The 21,485-nt window shown below is 45.2% G+C and overlaps 1 protein-coding gene across 1 annotated transcript in view; it reads right to left on the bottom strand.

The window, feature by feature from the left end:
- The window catches only part of LOC144684737 (N-acetyl-beta-glucosaminyl-glycoprotein 4-beta-N-acetylgalactosaminyltransferase 1-like), an 823,211-nt gene that overhangs the window by 158,028 nt on the left and 643,698 nt on the right, over nt 1–21,485 (bottom strand). The window contains exon 9 of the mRNA XM_078548907.1: nt 9,798–9,864. Coding sequence (XP_078405033.1) covers nt 9,798–9,864 — 67 coding nt within the window. The remainder of the gene's footprint in view (nt 1–9,797; nt 9,865–21,485) is intronic.

Raw genomic sequence — 21,485 nt, 5'->3', positions numbered from 1 at the left:
AACCCCCAGATCCTGTTTGAGGATACTTAATCAGGAGACTGGATTGCCTTACTCCCAACAGAGGGAAGTCTGAACTCTAGCACTGAATAGGCTTCCCCATGCAGCAGGGCACTGCCATTTCCTCTGCTAGCTGTGTGTCTGATGGGCCAGCATGAATGAAAGAATGCTTGTATTCTTCTGCACTTCCCGTTCTTTCTTCCCTAAGGCCATATGAAAAAAATTGAAATGAAATGGAATTCATTTCATTTTACTCTAATGAGGGAGGCATATCGCCATCAGAAGACGGGAAGGAAAATATATATATCTGCGTCAACCTGGCTACTCTATCAAATTATTATTTTTAAAAATTGGACCAATGTTTTTCTCTGATTAGCCATAACTCATACCAGAGGAATTTCCCACCTTTAGAAACCAGCAGGGACCTCATTATCTTTAAAGAGGCGCCTCACCCAGTTGATAAGCCACCAGGAGGTGGCCCCATGTGACTGCAGAAAATCAAATTCCAAAGAAATGCACCAACACCATTTACATTTCTAAGGCAGAGCTCTGGCCAACGGAGACGGTATGTCTGCAAACACCTCAAGATTCCAGGCCTGGGAAAAAATCGTCCTTTGTCCAACACCCAGGAGAGTGGGAGGTATGTCACATGACCTCCCCCAACCTGCAATATTGCTGTGTGGAACTGAATCCAGGCTATCCACCATTTTACCATCTAACAGGTAGCAGCAGATAGAGCTCTGTTCAGGTAAATTGCCTGGTCGTCATCTACACGGTGAACTCCTGGAACATTGGAACTCCTGTATCTGTGCCTTCAAGACTAATTCATCTCTACATGCCTTCTCCCATCATGGAAGCCCTCGCTTCTGGGAAAGACGGATCACCCTGCAACAGTCAGCTTGCTTCCCTCTGAAAGAATACATTACTGGACTTGTGATTCTGGACTCATGTGAAATCATTACTCTCAGTTTTATCGTGGTCTTGCCCTGTACCCCTTTCTTTCCCTTATTCCTCTTTTATTGTATGAGTGTAAAAAGAGGCAGAAAAACCCTTCCCATGTTTTGTGCGTGTGAAAAATAAACCAACCCTTTTATTTTACCTTATCTCGAGTTTGCTGTGGGGTTATTAACAGAGGATTAGATCACTTCAAACTCAATGGTTGGGGAAACGCACCACCACTTGTAAAGGGGGAAATCAGCAATTGACATCACCTTTCTGTTTATGGGTGGGTAGTGAGAGGAGAAATCAAGGCTGTTTAAATTAATACCCCTCCTATCCGTAACAACCGTGTTCAGGATCAGTGAGATATCTTGCAGCATAACACAGTGTTCAGAATCAGTGAGATACCCTGCAGCATAACACAGTGTTCAGGGTCCGTGAGATATCCTGCAGCATAGCACAGTGTTCAGGATCAGTAAGATATCCTGAAATAAAGCACAGTTATAACTCACTGGTTCAGCCTCAACTGCAGTATTATGGACAACTCTGGGCACCACACTTCAGGAAAGATGTGAAGGCCTTAGCAAGGGTACAAAGGAGTTTTCCAGGATGTTACAGGATTGATGGACTTCAGCTCTGAAGAGAGGTTTGAAAGTTAGAGCTGTCCTCTTTGGAACAGAGAAGGCCAAGAGGTGACCTAATAGAGATTTCAAGATGATAAAAGATTTTGATAAGAATAAATTGAGGAAATCTATCCCCCCTGGTCAGTGAGTCAAATACCAAAGGTCAGATAATTAAAGTCAGGAGATGAAGAGAAATTATTTTAATTCAGGCAGTTGTTCGAATCTGAAAAGCTCTAACTGAAAAGATGATTTATTCCATAAATAATTTTAAATGGGTGTTTGACCAGTACTTGAGGGGGAGGAATGCAGAGGGTTTACAAACAAAAAGCGCAGATGTGGGCCTGAGCACCAGTGTTCTTTCAAAGAGCTAGTACAGACACATTGGGCCCAATGGCCTCTGTCATGCTGTAAGTTTCTATATTTTTATGATATGATCATATGGCATCTCTAGGGCAGCTTTTGCACAAATTGTAACTTCTCAGAAGCACTAGAAACATCTTTAGGAAAATGCATAAAACACCCCTAATTCCTTGCAGAAAGAAGTGCCATATATCCACTGAGAAGAGCTAACAAACTCTCTGAACAGAGAAGCAAAGTCTAGGCAAGGGAATCTGACAGTAATTGAATAAAGAGCTGGTGAATAATTCAACAAGAGCAATGGTTTCACCCCTGGGTTTAATTCCCCTCTACCACACACACAACACACATCAGTTACTTGTGGGGCTTGCATTTGGCTTTTCATTCTGAAAACTGCCCACTGGCCATTCAAATAAAATTCACCTGCACATTATTAAACTGTGCAAAATATGTATTTTCTTCTGGAAGAGAGGTGATCTGTGAAAATAGTTAGTTTCCTTTATTAATTTAGTTTAGGTTCACACTTCTGAACAGGTGCCCTTGAGGCAGCAGTTAAACTCATTCAAAGAGGGTTCGTAAAGAGATAGAGCTAAGGGTTTACAAATTTACATTTCTCTCAAACCCTATAGAGTCATTTATCTTTTACATATTCAGGACCTTAAGGCTCCATGATACCAATTAGCTGAAGCAGTGATGCATTAAGATGGTCCCACTCCGGGAATGGACTGAAAGTTCAGGCTTCTGTAGAAATACCAGTGGGTTTATTTTTTGCAGCAGCCGTTTTGAAATCATTTGCATTCTCAAATCCCTTTCAGCTCGATGCTCTTTACTCTGAAACAAGTAAACACTGCCCACCACTGCAATCTGTTTGACCAGAATTATTTATTTCGTAAAAGCTCAGGTGAAATAAGTTATTTTTTTAAATTGTTAAACCTAGATAAAGAAACATGATCAGTAGGGAGGGATGACATTATGGTTGAACAAAGAAGATTAGAAGATGAAATAAATTCTGAATTAGTAGTTAACTGACACCAAACTTGAATTATTTTTTTAAATCTGTCATTTGTAGAAGCAAGGTTAAGACTGGTGAAAGTAGGGCATGCCATAAATTTCAGATCCTGGGCAAAATTGAGATTGAGTAAATCCTGATTTCAATGCAGTGCGGAAATGTGGACAAGGAGCATGGGGAAGAGGATTTTAAGCTTTGGAGCTATAAGAGAAGGAAACTAGTTCAGAGGGGCACAGTGCAAATGTTGATAAAATAGTGATAACAAAGTTTGTAAGAAAGATAACAAAGTAAACAAGGCAGCGCTTCAGAAGAAGTAATGAATGTTTGGTTACCTTGCTCTGAGGGATTGAGGCTCTTTCTGATTCTGTGAAGCCTGTTCATCTACTGATTTCTGGTAACCAGAATGCTGTTCCCAGTACCATTGGAGAAGCTGTTGTGTGTGGCTCACAGACTGCAAGCCCTCATGGGAGTAGCATGGTGCAGCACACAATTGGTCCTTCCAGATGCTTTGATCTTTGCATGACTAGGCTGCTAAGAAGCCCATGACACAAGTCAACCTTTTGCATGCCCATCCCAGAATATGGGGACTTTGAGAGAAGGGCCCATCTTAAGAGGCTCATAATACTTTGCAATAGCCTTCAATATTACAGAGCCAAGGCCTTCAGTTAGCTTGTAGAAGCCCAGGAACAGAGCACAGAGAAACTTGCATGATCACAAGGGACGTACATGGTTAGAGAGTCAAACTACATATTTTGTAAAAAATGTTGTAACAAATCAGTGGAATATTTGATGTCAGGACTGTTTGGTGTTTTTTCTTTGCATGACTATTGGGGTCCAATAATGTGCTGCTGGTATGGCTTAAGATTAGGATGTAGTGGTTAGCTGTGAGAATTAGGGATGTTAAAGGATCATTAAGAGTATGGTAACAGGAGACAGATCATTGAAGGGCTGAGAGTTCCAAGTTGATCTGTGAAGATATACGGAATGAATCTGTCTCTCAGGTGTCCATCACATGTTTCCATTGCATCTACTTCCTGTTCTTTTAGAACATGGGCTGGCCTACAGCATCAGCAGTGTCGTCAACAAGCTCCATGGCATCATATGGGACATTTACCGCCAGTCCTTTTCTGGTAATAAAGATATAAACCACACAACGGTTCAGGAGATGCACATACTGTAAGGCATCCCCTTACCTATCCAGATACTGGAACCTTCCTTGGAGAATCCCAATTGCTTGCTCACATTGGCCCAGGTCTTGCGGTCAGTGATGAAGCTGAGGTGTACATCACTGACTGTGTTTAAAACTATGTGCCTCAACTTTCTCATTAGTGCGATGGGAACTTGTTCTCCCAGCTGCAGTATGGATCTTTTGCTGAGGTGAGTGGGGAGGCCTAGTTGAGTGGCCCAATCCGGATGAAGCCACACTCTTTTGACATCACAAGCTGAAGGCACGCCACCTGAGGTCTGTCTTCAGCTCAGTGACAGTCTCTGAATTATGGCCCATTTACAGGTGCTTGGTGAGTGCTTTTTTTCAATAGTTTTCAAGCTCCCGCCCTCCCCATATGCAGTTCTCCACAACCCTGTCACCACCCCCCCCAGCTCCTCCTACCCCACCACTCCCAGATCCCCTGCACCCCATCACCTCCAGCTCCCCACCCCCACCTGTCACCCTGAGCTCCCCCACCCTGTCACCCCCAGCAACCTCCCAATGCTGTCATCCCCAGCTTCCCCCACCCTATCACCCCCAGCTCTCCCTTCACTCCATCACTCCCAGCTTCTCCTCCACCCCATAACTCCCAGCTCCCCCACCCCATCACCTCCAGCTTCCCCTGCAGCCCATCACTGCCAGCTCCCCACCCACCCTGTCATCCCCAGCCCCCCCACCACCTCCAGCTCCCTACCTCCAACTACAGCCCCACCCCTCCCACCTGGTAACCCCAGCCCCGCTCCCCCCACCCAGAACCTGTTACCGCGTCTCTTCTCTTTCTCAGGTATCAGGCGGGACTGAGGAGGTGCTTGCAGTGGTGGGGGGTGCGGGGACTTGGTGAGTGTAGCTATGGTTGCCGGGGACGGGGGAATGGATACAGCAGAGCCGGGGGTGCAGGGTGGGCAGGTCAGGGTTGCTGGGGGAAGGAGGGGGCTCAGGCTACTGGCTGCAAAGGAATGCTTTCACACTCCTGTTGATTTAAAGAGCTGCACTCCTGGGTAGGCTGTATGCCTGCTAGGAGAAGGCGTACATATTGACGTAACTAAGGCAATCAGCCCAGGTTTTCGTGCTGACAGTTCCCAGTGGGCTCATTCTGGCACACCACAACATCCAGATCTGAGCATAAGCGGGGTCCCCGGAAGTTGCTGTGCTGTTGTGGCTCTCAATAATGGTGAATTTCTCAATGTTCATCGCTATTGAGACCAGAAGATCCAGGCCATTAGATCCTTTGTCTTCATATGTCTTTCATTGTGGTGTTCCTCTGCAGGACTGTTGAGCCTACAAAGTAGTGCCATGGGAGTAGTGAGTATCCCATTTTACACTGCTGCCACTTTGACCCTTGCATTCGATGTTGAATAGAGCTGAGGCGTGGGACTAGCTGAGTACGAAAGCATCATGACAGCTCCCTGCATGTTGCTGCACATGGAAAATGCTAAGCCTGTTATGACAAAGGAGCTGCCGTTTTAGGGAATGGCAGACTCCTGGAACAAGGTTCCTGGGAAATAGCTTGGAAAGTGCACCTGGGTGTACAGGTCTTGCTGGATAGATAATGCTGAGGTAATCTGGGGATTAATCAGTCTTCTCCTTCTGTTGTTCCTCATCCTCCAGTATATGGATCCTGTAAGAGTGGGATTCTCATTGGGAAGTCAATTCTGTAGCCCTTAGGTTCTAGTTCACTTATTGCCCAAAATGCCTTTAGAATAATGCAGAAAGTAAGGGGAAGCTTTCTGAATACAAGAGGAATACAGTATCTTTAGGGCCTATATTTCTAATTAATTTAATTATTGTGCTTACAACTAGCATTCCATTCCATGACAAAATGTACACTTTATGATCTGACTACAAATATTCAAATTTTCCAAATTTCTCCTCGATATTAACATTGATTAAAATGACATCTAGTACTGCAATCGGCTGCCAAATGGTCATCTCACTTTGAAAGCCTATGTCCAAATCCAGCACAGGCTGAAGGGATAAAGTATTTTTTCTCCAAAGGATCTTGCATAAAATTGGTTTGGGCAGACTCAATCAAGTTTCTAAGTGTTGCACAAAATTGGGGCTACATGAGAGAGAGAGATCACAGGATAGCTGGCTTGGAGAAAAAAGCAATTTTCTGACATTGAGCAGATTAATGGATTTGTTACTGTGATCTAGCAAACAGATTATTCAGATATAAGTATAAAGAGAGTGGTTTAGGTGAAAGAGGGGAGAGAATGATGGAAAGAGAGAGGGGAGAAAGAGCAAGGAGAATGATGTGAAAGGACTATGTTAACTATGTGCTGTCATCCTCACGCCATTTTTGGAGGTTAGCCTATTTCGCAACACCCTGCCTTTCTCCTTAATCACTAACCCTTGAAGTGAATTCCATAGCCTCACGACTCTGTGTGCAGTATTTTCTCTTGTTCTCTGTTCGAAATTTTACATTTAATTTGTGTCTTGACCCTTCATTCTAGGTCACTTTAATGGAAAGTCTGCTTCTATCTATATTGTCCTACCAATTTTCGTAATCTTAAACACTTCTAACATGTTGCACTATAATCAGCAATGTTCCAATGAAAAAGAAGCCCTTTAGTCTTATTTGTATTTTTTCATACCAGGCAGCAGCCTAGTAAATCTGCCTAAAAGCCTCAATATCCTTCCTATAGAATGGAGCCTAATACTGCACACAGTACTCTAACTGAGGCCTTAATAAAATTTATCTAAGCTTATCATTACCTTGAGTCTTTAATGCTCTGTAGTTTGAGATGAAACTTAGATGTCTACTAGATATTTTTTAACACTTGACATGCTGCCTGTGATATCCAGTGAAGTTGCACCCACAAGTGATCTTCTACATCACTCATTCTACTTCAATTCAGAGTATAACTACTGCATTCTTTTTACCAAAATGCATCACCTCACACTTACTGAATTCTATCTGCCACTTTATAGCTCATTCCTCCATTTTATCAATAATCCTTTTACAGTTTCATTTTGTCTTCTAAAGAATTAACTGTACTTCATATTTTGGTATCATCTGTACATTTTAATGCTGTCTCCTCTAGCTCTAAATCCAAATCATTGATGTGCCCAATGAACAGAAGTGGTCCCAGAACTGAACCTGTATCTACTTCCAATCACCCTGGAAACCTGCCAAAACACCTCTGTTTCAATTTCTTCCTTCTACCCAATGTCTTAATTCCATTTGCTATCCTCCGCATGCCATACCCCTGAATCTTCATATAGACTGAAAGGTCTTATCATGACATAGGAGTATTGTAACTATTATAGGTGTTTCCAAGCCCCACAGAATTCAAAGTGTTCAGAAAATTTATCTTCAAGTTAGGGTGGGATTTAAATGACAAGAAACACACAAAAAAAGCATTAAAAAGCAATAATCAGGGAAACTAGCAGGTGGATTTTTTGAAAGTACATGGGGTAATAATTGGCTTCAGAGTATTAACTCCCACGTTACTAATGACTTGATTTATTGCCTCATTGATGCATCTGGGAAGAGGATTTTAAATTGGAAATTGGCTAAATGTGCTCATCTTTTTATGACTGCAATTATTATGTCTATTTTTAATGTTCTTCTTTTTAGGTGGGGTGATGGTGGGAAGAAAGCTACTAGACAACAACTCCGTAAACAGTTGAATACCAATTAAACTTATAACATGTGCAGTGGAAGATGGTGAATTGCTCCACTCTCTGTACTGACAGCACACACCTCTTAATCACTCAAAACTGTGCAGAAAAAAAATAGGATGCATCACATTAGTCCTAGCATTACCTGATTAATTCACAGCAACCACTGTGGCTGAAAGCAATAGTGACTTAATTTAAAAAGTGCTTAGGACATATGCCCATAAACACACGCAAAGAAAGGTTTGGCAAACACTTCTTCTTAAAGGAATGTAGATAAATTTAACCCCCAAAAATCAAGTGAATTTGGGTCAGGTGAGAAGTCAAAATGTGAAAAATTTCAGGTAGGATACAAAACTGCCTCAAACCCATCCACTTCCATTTTTAATGGAGGAAGGACAAGGGCACGGTAATGAATCTGCTCCCAGGGACAGATTGGTTGTTGAATTCTTTTAAAGAGTTTGCATGCCTTCATTTTAATAGAGTTTCTATGTTTAACATGCATTGTCCAGGTTTTCTGGACCTCAGGAAACCCGGTAGGTAAAAGGAGGAGAGAAGGGCTGGATCAATAGGGCAACTGCTTTTTTAGCACTACTTATGGGCCAAGAGAAGCAGAAGAGTTTCCTTCAGACTCAACGAGCTTATCCTGTAATCACACCACCTCACTTTCATGACCTGACCCCTCATCATCGACCATCCCCAGATCTCTCCCCTTGAACTCCACATCACTTACTCCCTGGCTCTCCCCCTGAAAATCACCAAATCCCCACCCATGACCTCTCCTGGTTAACCTACCTCCACAAACTGTCAGTTTTCCTGACACACCCCACGACCGTCCCTAATCCCGCTGCAAATTTTCCCCCTATCATTTCTGCTCCTTGGTTGCACCCTTTTCCAAAGTCTTCCTCACCTGACAGGCAGCCAAGCCTGTTAATCATGCTGGCTTTCGGCTGGGGAACCTGGGGTAAAAAGTCACATGCATCCTGGAGTTAAAACTCCATGGCATTTAGGGAAACCTATACTTCTGGGTTTCTCAACAATAATCCCAGTGTCCACCCTAGTCTGAAACTCTGCCCCAGTAAATACTGGGGGCAAAGTCTCTTTAAAAAAAAATCATGGGCAGAGGTGTATGACAGACAAGATGGAGAAGAAAGGGTGTTAGCGCATAGAGCTTGCAAAACAACAGAGTCGCTGAACAGATGACAATGGCAGAGTGTGGGCCGAGGTGAGTGGTAACTGGAAACACAGGGCAGGCAGAAGTTGTGACAGTGACAGATGCACAGAGCAAGCAGAGAAGAATAACAAATACACAGCGTAGAACAAAGTGGAGACAAGTGCACTGTATTAATGTTTAAGAGCTAGTCTATAAAAGGTTGTTAAATATGACCAACCCCTCAATCCCTGGAGAGTGATTGCTGCTATCTTGAATGGCAAAGCTATTTGGTTTCTTACAATGGAATAAATAAGTAAAATAAGAGCTCAGTATTCGCCTCATCCAATGCATTCTTAGGGGGAGGAAAATATTTACAGCTACTCGTATGTTTAGATACCCATAACCATTCCAACTTACTTCCTCTGCTGGAAGCCCAGGAACAGAGATTCTAACTGTCCCTGAGAGGCAGCTCAATGTTTCAGAAAAAATAACATTGATTTCATACTTGGTTTATGTACTTGCATTGAAACCAGTAAATGCTGAAAATGTGCACCATTCTGAGATGATTTGGATGGGCACCACGTGAAATATTTTTCTTTCTGATCTAGGTGGACCTGTTGTGCATTGCCAGCGTTTTATGTGAAATTTACAACATTCACATTGTCACCTTTCACCCTTTCTTTTTTCATTGCCGTTTGCTATATAACACAAAGGCAAATGCAACAGTAGTGTTCCGATAAACATCCTGATAAGGGTCTGGGGACCTTTGAGTAGAGCCATTGTTATTGACTGGTAATGTTGATGGTCATCAAAATCTACCTAGAGCTTACGCACCAAGAATTCCATGTAAAAGGAATTGAATTGGGAAAAAAAGAAATTGGATATACTTACCTGTGTACAGAGAAATGTGCGGTGAATCGATAATTTCAAACTTCACTCCAGGGAGAAATGGCCGCCACTAGAAGAGAAACAAATAATCAGTGAGCAGGTGGCTGCTGAGAGATATTCTCCAGCGTGTCAATCATGAAGTTGGATTCCAGATGTTAACGCAAATAATGATAGTGGAGAACATGCAAATTAAATCTCTCTACAGAAGAAGTCAAGAAACCTTTTTTCATTTAAAGAAAGCTTTCATCATTCTTTAATATTGAATTTGTACTCTGCAGTGTAATTGGCATGTACTTTCTTTTCATGCAATAATTCCCCTTTTGTCCCTTTCACCAAGACTCATCCTGGGATTAGATAAATTGCAGAAGACCTTTGTTATCTCATCCCAGTGGCCATTTTTCATGCATGAGCTTAGACTGGCTGCACTATTAACCTGTGCAGAATCCAAGGTTACCTCAACCCTGTTCTCATCCAATATTCAGCTACGTGCACTTTCTAATAGGGGTTCAGAGGATAACTATCACTGTTTTGTTGTGTGGTTGGGGTCTAGATGGGGGTTTTGGGGGTTGTCTATTCTCCCAAAGAATGCTGCTCGAGTCTGTAGTTTCTGAAAATCATTACTCTTTACTCACAGCAAGTATTTACACATTTGGACCTCTACGTGAGGTTGGAGCTTCACCTCATGTATGCTTCTGATGTTAACCCTTTACTCTACATCTCCCCCAAGTCCTTATCCCTATCATATTTGCATCCTCCGACAGCATCCCACTAAAGTCTCAGACTTAGTCTCTGAGACGCCTTGACCAATCTCCTTGATCTGTTTCTGATCTCCTTTTGAAGTTGAGGATATTCCATACTCTCTCTTCTGTTAGTATGAATGTTCTTCTCCTGGGTGGCTCCAGAGCTTGTAGTAAGTTTTTCTTCTTGCTTATCAGGATCTGAGTAGTGAGCACACGTTATTGGGGTGCTGCGCTTTCCCCTTATGATACCATGGTCTGTCTCAATCCTGTATGATCTTGGTTGTGGAGTATTTTTAATGATTGTGCCTTCCCTCTGTTGGTCCAGACCTATAAACTCTTCCCAGGCTTCAGCATTGGTAACTCATGTGCTCTTTGCCTGTGGTTAAAGCTCCAAGCCTGGTTGCTTCTCGTTCATCCTCACGTTGTTTTACCCTCTTGTGGTCGGTCGTGGTGATAGTTGGTCTGAGGGGTTTTGTTTCTGGCTGCTTACGGCACAAGTAAGACAGTTAGAAATAATTTCTTCTACAGAATGAGTAATATCTGGCCACCAGACTTGATCTCCTCCATTACTCTTTATGGGACCTTTCCTTCCCTGCGAATGAACACCGATTCTGTTTCCTGAGTTCTGTTTGCCTCACAATCTGCACTGATTTCACTAATGTTGAATACTCTCTTGTCTGTGACAGATCTGAGAATGCTTCGTCTCGGACCCCGACTACGATTCCGCCACAAATCAGCTCACCCCTTAACATTCCATGATCAGAATTCCCTGCCAGCCTATAGAGTTGGTGATGAATAAATCCATGCTTTCACCTGGTCTTTGCTTCCTTTTATTAAAATTAGCACCTTACAATTATTAAATTTCGATGGACCCTGATATAAGAGTTGAAAGCTTGCAGGATGTCTTCAGAAGAAGTTGAAGCCTCATCAACTCCCTGCCTTGCTATCACATCATCAGTGATACATCCAACTGCACAGTGTACTGACCTGGTCTTTTTGATTTTTTTGTTTTGCATAATCCTGAAGCAGTCTATACCTTATGAATCTTTTTCTCCAGGTGTCCCAGGCTGGGCCTGTTGTGAGCTGTCTGCACTCCGAGATGGTTCTAAGTGGTAGTGTGGATTCTGTGCTTCCGCTAAGCCCTGGAATTGTTCCTGCTTCTGTGCTGCTGCTTGCTGCTTTGGGCCTGTGCTCACTGCTGTCCAGTCTACAGGTCCGTGTCTCAGCTTGCATCTGTTATGCCTGTGATGTTCCGACGTCTTGGTGAGTCTTAATTTTTTTTTCTTTTGTCCTTCCTTTGAAGATCTCTTTTCTTGCCAGCCCTTGCTTTTAAAGTCTGCTGGGTCTTTTATTTGCTGTCACCATGTTTCGTTCTGTAGTTGGGGTCCAGATGGGGGATTTTCTATTCTCCTAATGTATGCTGCTCAAGTCTGTAGTTTCTCAAAACCATTACTCTTTATGTACAGCAAATATTTACACAGTTGGATCTCTACAAGAGGCTGAAGCTTCTCCTCCTTCCATATCCCTCTTCTCTGTCATGTGATCTGACATGATTATTACATCAGCATCATGTATGTTTCTTATGTTAACTCTTTACTCTACAATCAAGAGTGAGAACCTTGGCTAGGGCACAGGAACCAATTAGAACTGGCTGAGATCGCCCACTCAATCCATGACCAGAAATCTGATTAGCAATCAAAACCCCAAACACATTAGTTCATTAATCTCATCTAATTGACAACACGCACTCACCCTCCAGAGTGAAATATTAGCAAGTTTAGAAATCAGATCTCCATAGGTCTCACATCACACTGATAAAATCACTAAATTGGCTCTGTTTATTTTGTTGAACTAGGAAATCTGCAAGAATCATTACAATTTGGAGGATTTATTTTGCAAGTAAACTCAAAGAACCACAAATAGACTATAATCCAAATAAATAATGATCACATTTATATGGCATTTCATCACATTAAAACATCCCAAAGTGCTTCAAGCATAGAGTTACTTTTGAAGTGTAGTAACTAGTAGATAAATGCAGCAATAATTCTGCAACATCAGGATCCCATTAACAACAATGAGATAAATTGATGGTGTTAGTTGAGGGAGGAATATGGTCAGACCACTGGGTGAACTGCCCCAACCCCCACCCATTGCTCTTTTTTGCTGAGTGCCATGAGATCTTTAATGAGTTCTTGGACCACCAGGATAGTAAAACTGGGCCTCGGTTCAATGTTTCAATTGAAAAAACTGCAACCTTGTACTTCGTCATTCTAGTTTATTTGTTCCGGTTCTGCAACCCACAATCTTCTTAGCAAGAGGAGAAAGTTCTAACTCACCTAAGCTGAGACACTCCATTTGTGAAGTTGGCAACAATATCACCAAATCTTCTGTTGAAATGACTTGAAATGTTAACTCTGTTTCTCTCCAGAGTGCTGCCTGATCTGCTGCGATTTTGCCTATTTGACATATTGGCTCCACCCCCCCGAGTCAGGCTGTTAATTGGCAGGAGGTGGACCTTCCAGCCCCATTGGGGAGGAAGGGCCCACCTCCAATCAAATGGCCAGCAGCTCCCTGGTCCAGACAGGAGCGGAGGTCACCACTGGGACTGCAGTGAGAGTCCTAGGGGGAAGTGAGCTGCAATGGAACTGGAATTGAAAGTAAGTCTGAGGTCTCATTGGGGCCAGGCTGGCAGGCCTAGGGAGGGAACTAATGGAGGCGGGGGACTGGAGTAGACAGGGCAGGGTGGGAGGAGGGAAAACACAGGGGCAGGGAGAACTTGGGGGATGTCCTCTGATGGGCACAGAGGATCCAAAAAGGCACCCCCACCCCCCCCCTCCTCCCCAGCCTTGTCTAGTCATCAGACCGCCCAGTGAAACATGGAGGGCTGGACAGTTGGTGTTGGCCTCCCACTGCCATAGGTAAAATCCCAGAGACAGTGGGAGGAGGCTGTCAAGTGACCATTAATCTGGCCTCCCCTGCTGCCTGTAAAATAATGGTGGGGAAGGGTGGGTAAACATAGAAACTAGGAGCAGGAGTAGGCCATTCAGCCCTTCGAGCCTGCTCTGCCATTCATTATGATCATGGCTGATCATCCAACTCAATAGCCTACTCCCGCTTTCTCCACATATCCTTTGATACCTTTTGCCCCAAGAGCTATATCTAACTCCTTCTTGAAAACATACAATGTTTTGGCCTCTACTACTTTCTTTGGTAGCGAATTCCACAGGCTCACCACTCTCTGGGTGAAGGAATTTCTCCTCATCTCAGTCCTAAATGGTCTACCTCATATCCTCAGACTGTGACCCCTGTTTCTGGACTACCCCTCCATCAGGTATATCCTTCCTGCCTCTACCCTGTCTAGTCCTGTTAGAATTATATAGGTCCCCCCTCATTCTTCTGAACTCCAGTGAATATAATCCTAACCGACTCAATCTCTCCTCATATGTCAGTCCCGCCATCCCAGGAATCAGTCGGGTAAACCTTCACTGCACTCCCTCTATAGCAAGAGCATCCTTCCTCAGATAAGGAGACCAAAACTGCATACAATATTCCAGGTGTGGTCTCACCATGGCCCTCTATAATTGCAGCAAGACATCCCTGCTCCTGTACTCGAATCCTCTCACTATGAAGGCCAACATATCATTTGCCTTCTTTACCGCCTGCTGCACCTGCATGCTTACCTTCAGCGACTGGCGTATGAGGACACCCAGGTCTTGTTGCGCATTCCCCTCTCTCAATTTATAGCCTTTCAGATAATAATCTGCCTTCCTGTTTTTGCTACCAAAGTGGATAACCTCACATTTATCCACATTATACTGCATCTGCCATGCATTTGCCCACTTACTCAGCTTGTCCAAATCACAGTGAAGCATCTCTGCAACCTCCTCACAGCTCACCCTCCCACCCAGCTTTGTGTCATCTGCAAATTTGGAGATATTACATTTAGTTCCCTCATCTAAATCATTAATGTATATTGTGAATAGCTGGGGTCCCAGCACCAATCCCTGCGGAACCCCACTAGTTACTGCCTGCAATTCGGAAAAAGACCCGTTTATTCCTACTCTTTGTTTCCTGTCTGCCAACCAGTTTTCTATCTTAATGCACTGCCCCTATTCCCATGCACTTTCATTTTACACGCTAATCTCTTATGTGGGACTTTGTTGAAAGCCTTCTGAAAGTCCAAATAAACCACATCCATTGGCTGCCCCACATCAACTCTACTAGTTACACCCTCGAAAAGTTCCAGTAGATTTGATTTCCCTTTCGTAAATCCATGCTGACTCTGTCCGATTCTGCCACTGTAATTTTCCCCACTACCGATGCATGCAAAGGAACGGTGCCCATGGCACGGTGCCTAATTTTTACGACCTCCCCCAACCTGCCAACTTGCCTGGGGGTGCTGTAAAATTCAACCCATTGGTCGGAAATTTCCAGCCCCGTTGAGGTCGGGCATCATGGCGGGCTGGGGGTTGTGGGGGGGAGCAATATTGGTTTCACACTGGTGTAAAAGCATAGCAGGATCATCTGATGGTGTCTGCCATGGCAGAACGCCAATCCCACTGGAGGCCAGCGTGAACCTGATCTGCATCCCGGTTATGGGCTGCAAAGTAAGGCCCAACCAGAATCGTTCCCTATGCCAGACTTACCATTATGCTGGTGAGAAAACACACTGGCCCAGAACATGTCTGGCAATGTGTGATGTGCAAAAATTAGGACTTACCGTTAGGGCCCTGCTCAGATTGCGGTTATCTGAGGAGCAGAAGATGCTGGAGCCCTACAGCTATCGGAGCCTGGAGGAACACGTGCATCACATGTTGGGTGGATCCTCATGGCCATGGCTCCAACACGAAGCGGCTCACGGAAGATGGGAGGTCTCTGTTGATGTCTCAGGCCTGCTTCGGAACATCGCGGTCTTGGCCATGGGCTGCTATGGGTGATCAGTGATGGAGGGGAGAGGAGGTCCAGCTGTGGGTGGGAGAGGAAGGTGTACTGCGGGGTGGGTTGGGAGAGGAAGGTCTAGGTGTGAATGGGAGAAGAAGGTATACCTGGGGGGCTGGGGGTGGGTGAGGTTGGGGTTGGGTGGGGGGGAATGAAGTGTTAAAGGGGGGCGAGGTAGGGGCGGGGTGGAGGGGGCTAAGGTATCAAGTGGAAGGAGTTGGGAGGGGGGAGTAGGGAGTTCGGAGGGAGGAAGGTGTCCAGGGTGAGGAAGATTTCTTGGGGAAGGAGGGAGCTGGGAAGGCAGAAGGTGTCCAGGGGGAGGAAGCTGACCAGGGGGAGGAGGGAGTAAGGGTGGAGGAGTGAGTAAGGGGTGGGGGATGTCCAGGTCAATGTGCAAGGGAGGGGTCCGTGGAGTCAATGACTGCCTTCTAGAAAGCGAACTGAGGGTGGACATGGTGGGAGGGAATGGTGAATATGAATGGGGTCACAGTGAGCTGGAAAGGTGGGAGGGAATGGGTGCAACGGTAGCGTAGAAGGGATGGCGTGGGTGGTTGGTGAGGTCTCGGAGGTAGGCACGGACCCTGGGGGTGGGGAGGAGGAGGTCAGAGAGGTCAATATGGATGGGGGTGGGATTCTCAGCAAGGTAGGGAATGTGCACATTCACCTGGACATCCTGGAATGACAAGGGTTCGGGTTGATAGGTGACGGTGGGGATGTGGAAGGTGATAAGGGGTGTGGGGGGGGTTCCACTGTGATTGGGGAAAGGGCATGGGTGGCTAGGGGAGGGGAAAGGACAGGGGAGTTGATAAAAAATTTGACTATCACCATCGTTGTTGAAATCGAAAGTGAGCAGAGCCTTGCGTTGGACGGGCACAGGTGCTGCAGGGGAATGCCTTCAATGGGTGGATAGAGATGCAGGTTGGCTCAGGTGGACAACTGAAAGAGAACCCCAGCAGGCAGCACTGAAAATGCTCAGGGCAGTAAGGTGAATGTGATGGAGGAAGGCTCTGTATGTGTGGGAGAGTGTTTGCACGAGGCTCCAAAAGGCCCTGCCACACACACACACTTCTCCCTCCAGAATCACTCGTAGTCTGGCTGCGTGCAGCTGAACTGCTAGTGCAGGAGATGCAGTGGGAGGACACATGAAACCTTTCAATGTAATATATTCACTTTCATAAGTGAATATACTTTCAGATTATAAAAAGTGACAAAATGTGTTCGCCCGTGCAACCACTTGTGATCAGAATTTCTTAACTTTTTGAGACCGACCACTTCTTTTAGGTGCTGCTCTGACATCTGCAGCAGGGGTGGAGATAGCCTGTGCAATGGTTGGCCCTGTTGCCTCTGATGACTTCAGCATGCATCTCCTTGGGAGAACCGAAGTCTTGAGAGCCCTGGTTTGCTTTGGCTGTCCTCCTGTGGGCCAGCTGCTCCCTCTGTGGTGACAGAGGATGAGGTTGAGGGGTCACAAGCAAAGGGGATGCTGTGGGAGCAGACAGTGTTTGAGATTCCTGAGTGGATGACCCAGGGGTGCCCAGCTGCTGCTCCTCCTCTCCTTATGTTTCCAAAGACCCTGTCTGACTCCTTGAGTGGAAGGTGCACCTGAAGGGTCATTGAGGTGCCCCATTTCCCTCTCACAATGCCACTGCAGGAGCTCACTCATGGCTACCACGATGGAGTGCAGGTCTGCACACATCTCTGCGTTCTGCTGGGCCAGGAGCTCCATGGCATCCACCATCCTCCTCATGGAGACCTCTATACACGCGCACATGTGGACACTGCTTCATCAGAGAACAGACAGACACAATCCTCTGACTCGCGTGCCACTCTGTTGAAGGCTTCCAACAGCCCCGCATGATGTTCTCCTGCCTTCTGCTGACTCTCCATGATGAGTTGGATTATCAGAGGTTCATCATCTGACTCGGACCTCACAGATGCCTCTTCCCCAGCAGTCCTCCAAATGCCAGGGAGCTCGGCTGAACCTGCCTCTTCCTGCTGCAGACACGTGTCCATGCGGTGCCCACCAGATTGTTGTGAACCCGAGCCTGCTCTAGATCTAGGTCCCACCGAGGTGTGTGTCTCTGCGCTGGTGCAGGGTGTGGGTAACCGCTGAGACGGGTCTTCCAGGCTGCTTATTTCTAGCTCTTCAATGGAGGAGGTGTCCTCTTGGCTGGAGGAGGGGACCAGGATGTAGCTGAGAGACTGGCTGGCTGAGGGCATCGATCACTTGGCAAAGCTCCCTGTGAACCAAAATAGAGATAATTAGTGCATGACAGTAGAGTCAAAAGCAGGAGAGAGAGCACTCACATTTGTGTTGAGAGGGGTGATGTGGTGCAGGGTGTTCATGTCTATGTGTGCTGCCGACCTCACCACCGCTGCTGGCATGGTCCACGTGCTCACCAGTCAGTGTGATGGCACGCTCCTCACAGTGAGTGAGGAGCCAAATGTGGGTCTGGGACCTCTCCCTGCTGTTGTGAGCCAGCTTCTCCTGTATGAAAATGGACAGAGAGAATGTGAGCAGGACACATGGCACTGCATGGAATGTTTGTGTGGTGAGCGGAGTCATGGACGGGATGAGGACACGAGGTCCAGAGGATAGAAGCCCGATGGAGATGTGAGGGCGTGTGTGAGAGTTAGTGGTGTTGTCCCTTGACGTGTGAGATCCCTATGAATGTGTGATGGGTTTGTGAGTGTCTGAGCTGAGAGCGATGAGGCGGTTGACTTACCCTGATGGAACAGATGAGAGCATTCATCCTCTTCCTGCACTGGATGGCTGACCTCCTCTGCATTCCGGTGGTGCTGACCGCTGCTGCCACCGCCTTCCAGGCCAAATTGGTGACTCTAGTGGACATCCTGTGGCCAGAGCTGAGGTACTGGACATCGCAGCAGCCTTCCGCTGTGTCCAGCAGGCGCCCCAGAGAGGCGTTACTAAATATGTGGACTGCCGTCTTCTTTGCTTTCGGTGCCATCTGTCATTTGGAGCAGTCCTGGTCTCTAGACGTGAAGTAGTTATGCACTCTGACGCAGTTTAAATATGGCACCCAGGGTGAGGATGCGCTGAAATCACAGCATGGCGGTCAAATCCAAGTTCGCCCACCAACGATCCGGAGTGTTTCCCCTGAATGCATTATTAATGAAGTGGGACGCGCTGGGAACGGGATGATATGGCATGGAAAACCGTCATTGCGGCTGGTGGGTAAAACGTCTTTTTTCCTGCCCGCTATTGCACTTTGTGCGAAACTGGGGCAATTCCACCCTTGTCATTCAACCATTTGTTCACCCTGAGCAAGAGAGACATTTATTGAAAGGCACCTGTGGGATGTAAAGTTAATTTGTTATTTCGAACTGAGAAGTAATGTTGACAGTGTCACATGCTCTCAGACTATGTTGACCATTGTATTAAAAGAAAAATACTGCAGATGCTGCAAATCTGAAACAGAAACTATAATGCTGGGAAATCCTCAGCATGTCTGGCAGCATCTGTGCTTCAGATCGATGACTTTTCATCAGAACTGGGAAAAATTAGAGATGTAATAGGTTTTAAGTAGGTCAAATGGGGGAGGATGGAAAGAAACAAAAGGGAAGGTATATGATAGGGCAGAGGATGGGAGACATTAAATGACAGAAAAGTTGGTGGGGCAGAATCAAAGGGAGTAGTAATGGGATGAATGAAGAAACAAATAAAAGATGCATCTAGAGTAGGCGTATATGACGTAATGACGAACAGCTGCTGTCCGATAGAGAAAATAACAGAAAAACAGGATTAAGATCAAAACATGCAAAGAAAATGAAGCAAAATAAGGGCGGATATTACAGTCTGAAATTGTTGACCTCAATGTTGAGTGTGGAAGGCTGCAGAGTACCTAATGGAAAGGTGAGATTCTGTTCCTCAAGCTTGCACTGAGCTTCATTGGAGCAGCTCAGTAGGCTGAGAATAGAGAGGTCAGTGTAAAAGCAAGATGGGGAATTAAAATGACAGGCAACTGGAAGTTCAGGGTCATGCTTGCAGACTGAAAGGTATCCCTCAGCCAACCCTGCTGTTCAGTTCCTTCACTCTGCCACATCAGAAGAGCTTGGTCGTAAAGCTCTTAGAGATGTTCATTAGGTCATGAGAGACACTTAAATGCAAGTTCATTCATTCATTCAAGTATACCAATTTATGAAGCGGTGCCTGCTCCTCAGTCTTCACGGATGTTGCTGGAAACCAGAGAGAAGTAGGCTGCATCAGTCTGGTGACAGTTTCAGTTCATTTCATGTCCCAGTGCCTACCTTCTGATAGGGAATTGTCTGCCCTCTGATGAGCACTTACCCACAGTGAGGGGGCACCACGAGCTTGTGCCTAAAGGCACCACCTTCCTTCAAACATTGTACATGCTATTTACCTATGCAACCAGCCTTCCGAATGTACTCTTTATGGCTGTAAACACATTCAAAGAGAAACAGCAACCAAGTCCAACAGTAACACAAACATAGCGCCGCTCATCCAACACCGCAGAAGGAACTGCCCTTTAAATGAAGTCTCCCTTTGAAAGCCCATTCGTACGTTCCAACCAACTGTTCAGAAATTCTGAACCTTAGAAAGGCTTCCTTTATGAAGAGAAAGCAGTTTTGCAAACATTACAGTGCCAAACTTCCTGTCAGGATGGATTTCAATCAGAAGTGCTCAGTACTAGGTTTCATTAGATTTAACTCTTTGCATTCTTCCTTTTATATTATTTAAATGTGACAACTTTACCAGTGTACAACAGCTTATCTGGAGCTGATGTCTAAATGAGTTATACAGTCTCTATTGGCATCGAGAATTCAACAGCAAATACTTTGCATCGCTGCAAAACAAACACCTTTTGAAACATGCACTTTGGCTGGAGTTCTAATAGGAAAACACAAACTGTATTTGAATTTGCCATGGACCATGGTGGGAGGAAATCACATTTTCAGTGGAGGGGTGGAGCAGAATGTCCTAGTGGAATGAAGAGAATGATGGCTACAATTTAAAGGTCTTCATCTTAGAGAGAAAGAAGAGATGGCTATGTACTGTTTTTCCACGATTATATTGCAGCACATTTTCAGCAATTTTTTTCAAAGACTGTGTTTCTTTAAATAATACAGTTTGGACCAATTTATGTCAAAAAACGGCAAGGTCAAAGTGTACATTTTGGAGCAAATTGTGAATGTTAAGTGATAACAAACGATCTACTATGGTTTTTTGGAATTTCCTCTTTTGCCAAACTTATTAAAGACACCACATATTCATCTGGATTACCACATAATAGTCCTGAGGCTCGTAAAAGGGAGCAGAATTTCCCAATATCACTAAAGAATAACATCAATTCAATGGGCCTGATTTCAACACTGTGTAAGTGAGTGGGTTTTGATTTAAAGGCCCTGATTTTCATGGAGTTGAAATGACGCCACAGCCATTTAAAAAGGGTGGGCAGGGCCTGATTCTGGGATTCCCAGCACCCCCAACTTGTGCTGGCACGGGATAAGGGTGTGGGTAGCGAGCCCCCCCACCCTGCACCCTGCACCCTGACCCGGCTGGCTCCATTGTGTAAGGGTAGGCCTCTCCCAGCAGCCCCCCCAATTTTCAAGGAGTGGAGCCAGTTTCTCCATGATTCGTGGTTCATCAGAAAAGTCTTGAACCACAGTCTGGATTTGGGAGCCTTTTGAAAGGTAGATGCAAAAGGTCTTACCCATGCCCCTTCCATGCCCTCTCCATTCCAAATCAGTGCGAACTCATGTCCCACAACCACCCAATGGCTCCTTATAGCCCCCATGCCAACTTATGCCCCTTCAATGCCCATTCACCCAGTAAACACGATGTACAGGACCAATGAGCCATATAGTAACAATAGCATGCGTGAAACTACTTAGTAAAGAAACAACAATTCACAAATCTTCCTTTGAAAAAACACTGCTGTTCCTACAACAATATAAAAGTGTCAATCAGACAGACCATTAAAGTATCAGGGACTTCAAACATGTTAATACCAGTGGTGGTGGGATAGGC

This window comes from Cetorhinus maximus, chromosome 9 (genome assembly GCF_964194155.1).
Source record: "Cetorhinus maximus chromosome 9, sCetMax3.hap1.1, whole genome shotgun sequence".
Classification (NCBI taxonomy): Eukaryota; Metazoa; Chordata; class Chondrichthyes; order Lamniformes; family Cetorhinidae; genus Cetorhinus; species Cetorhinus maximus.
The sequence above is the reverse complement of the archived record's forward strand: the minus strand, read 5'-3'. Positions and strand labels throughout refer to the sequence as shown.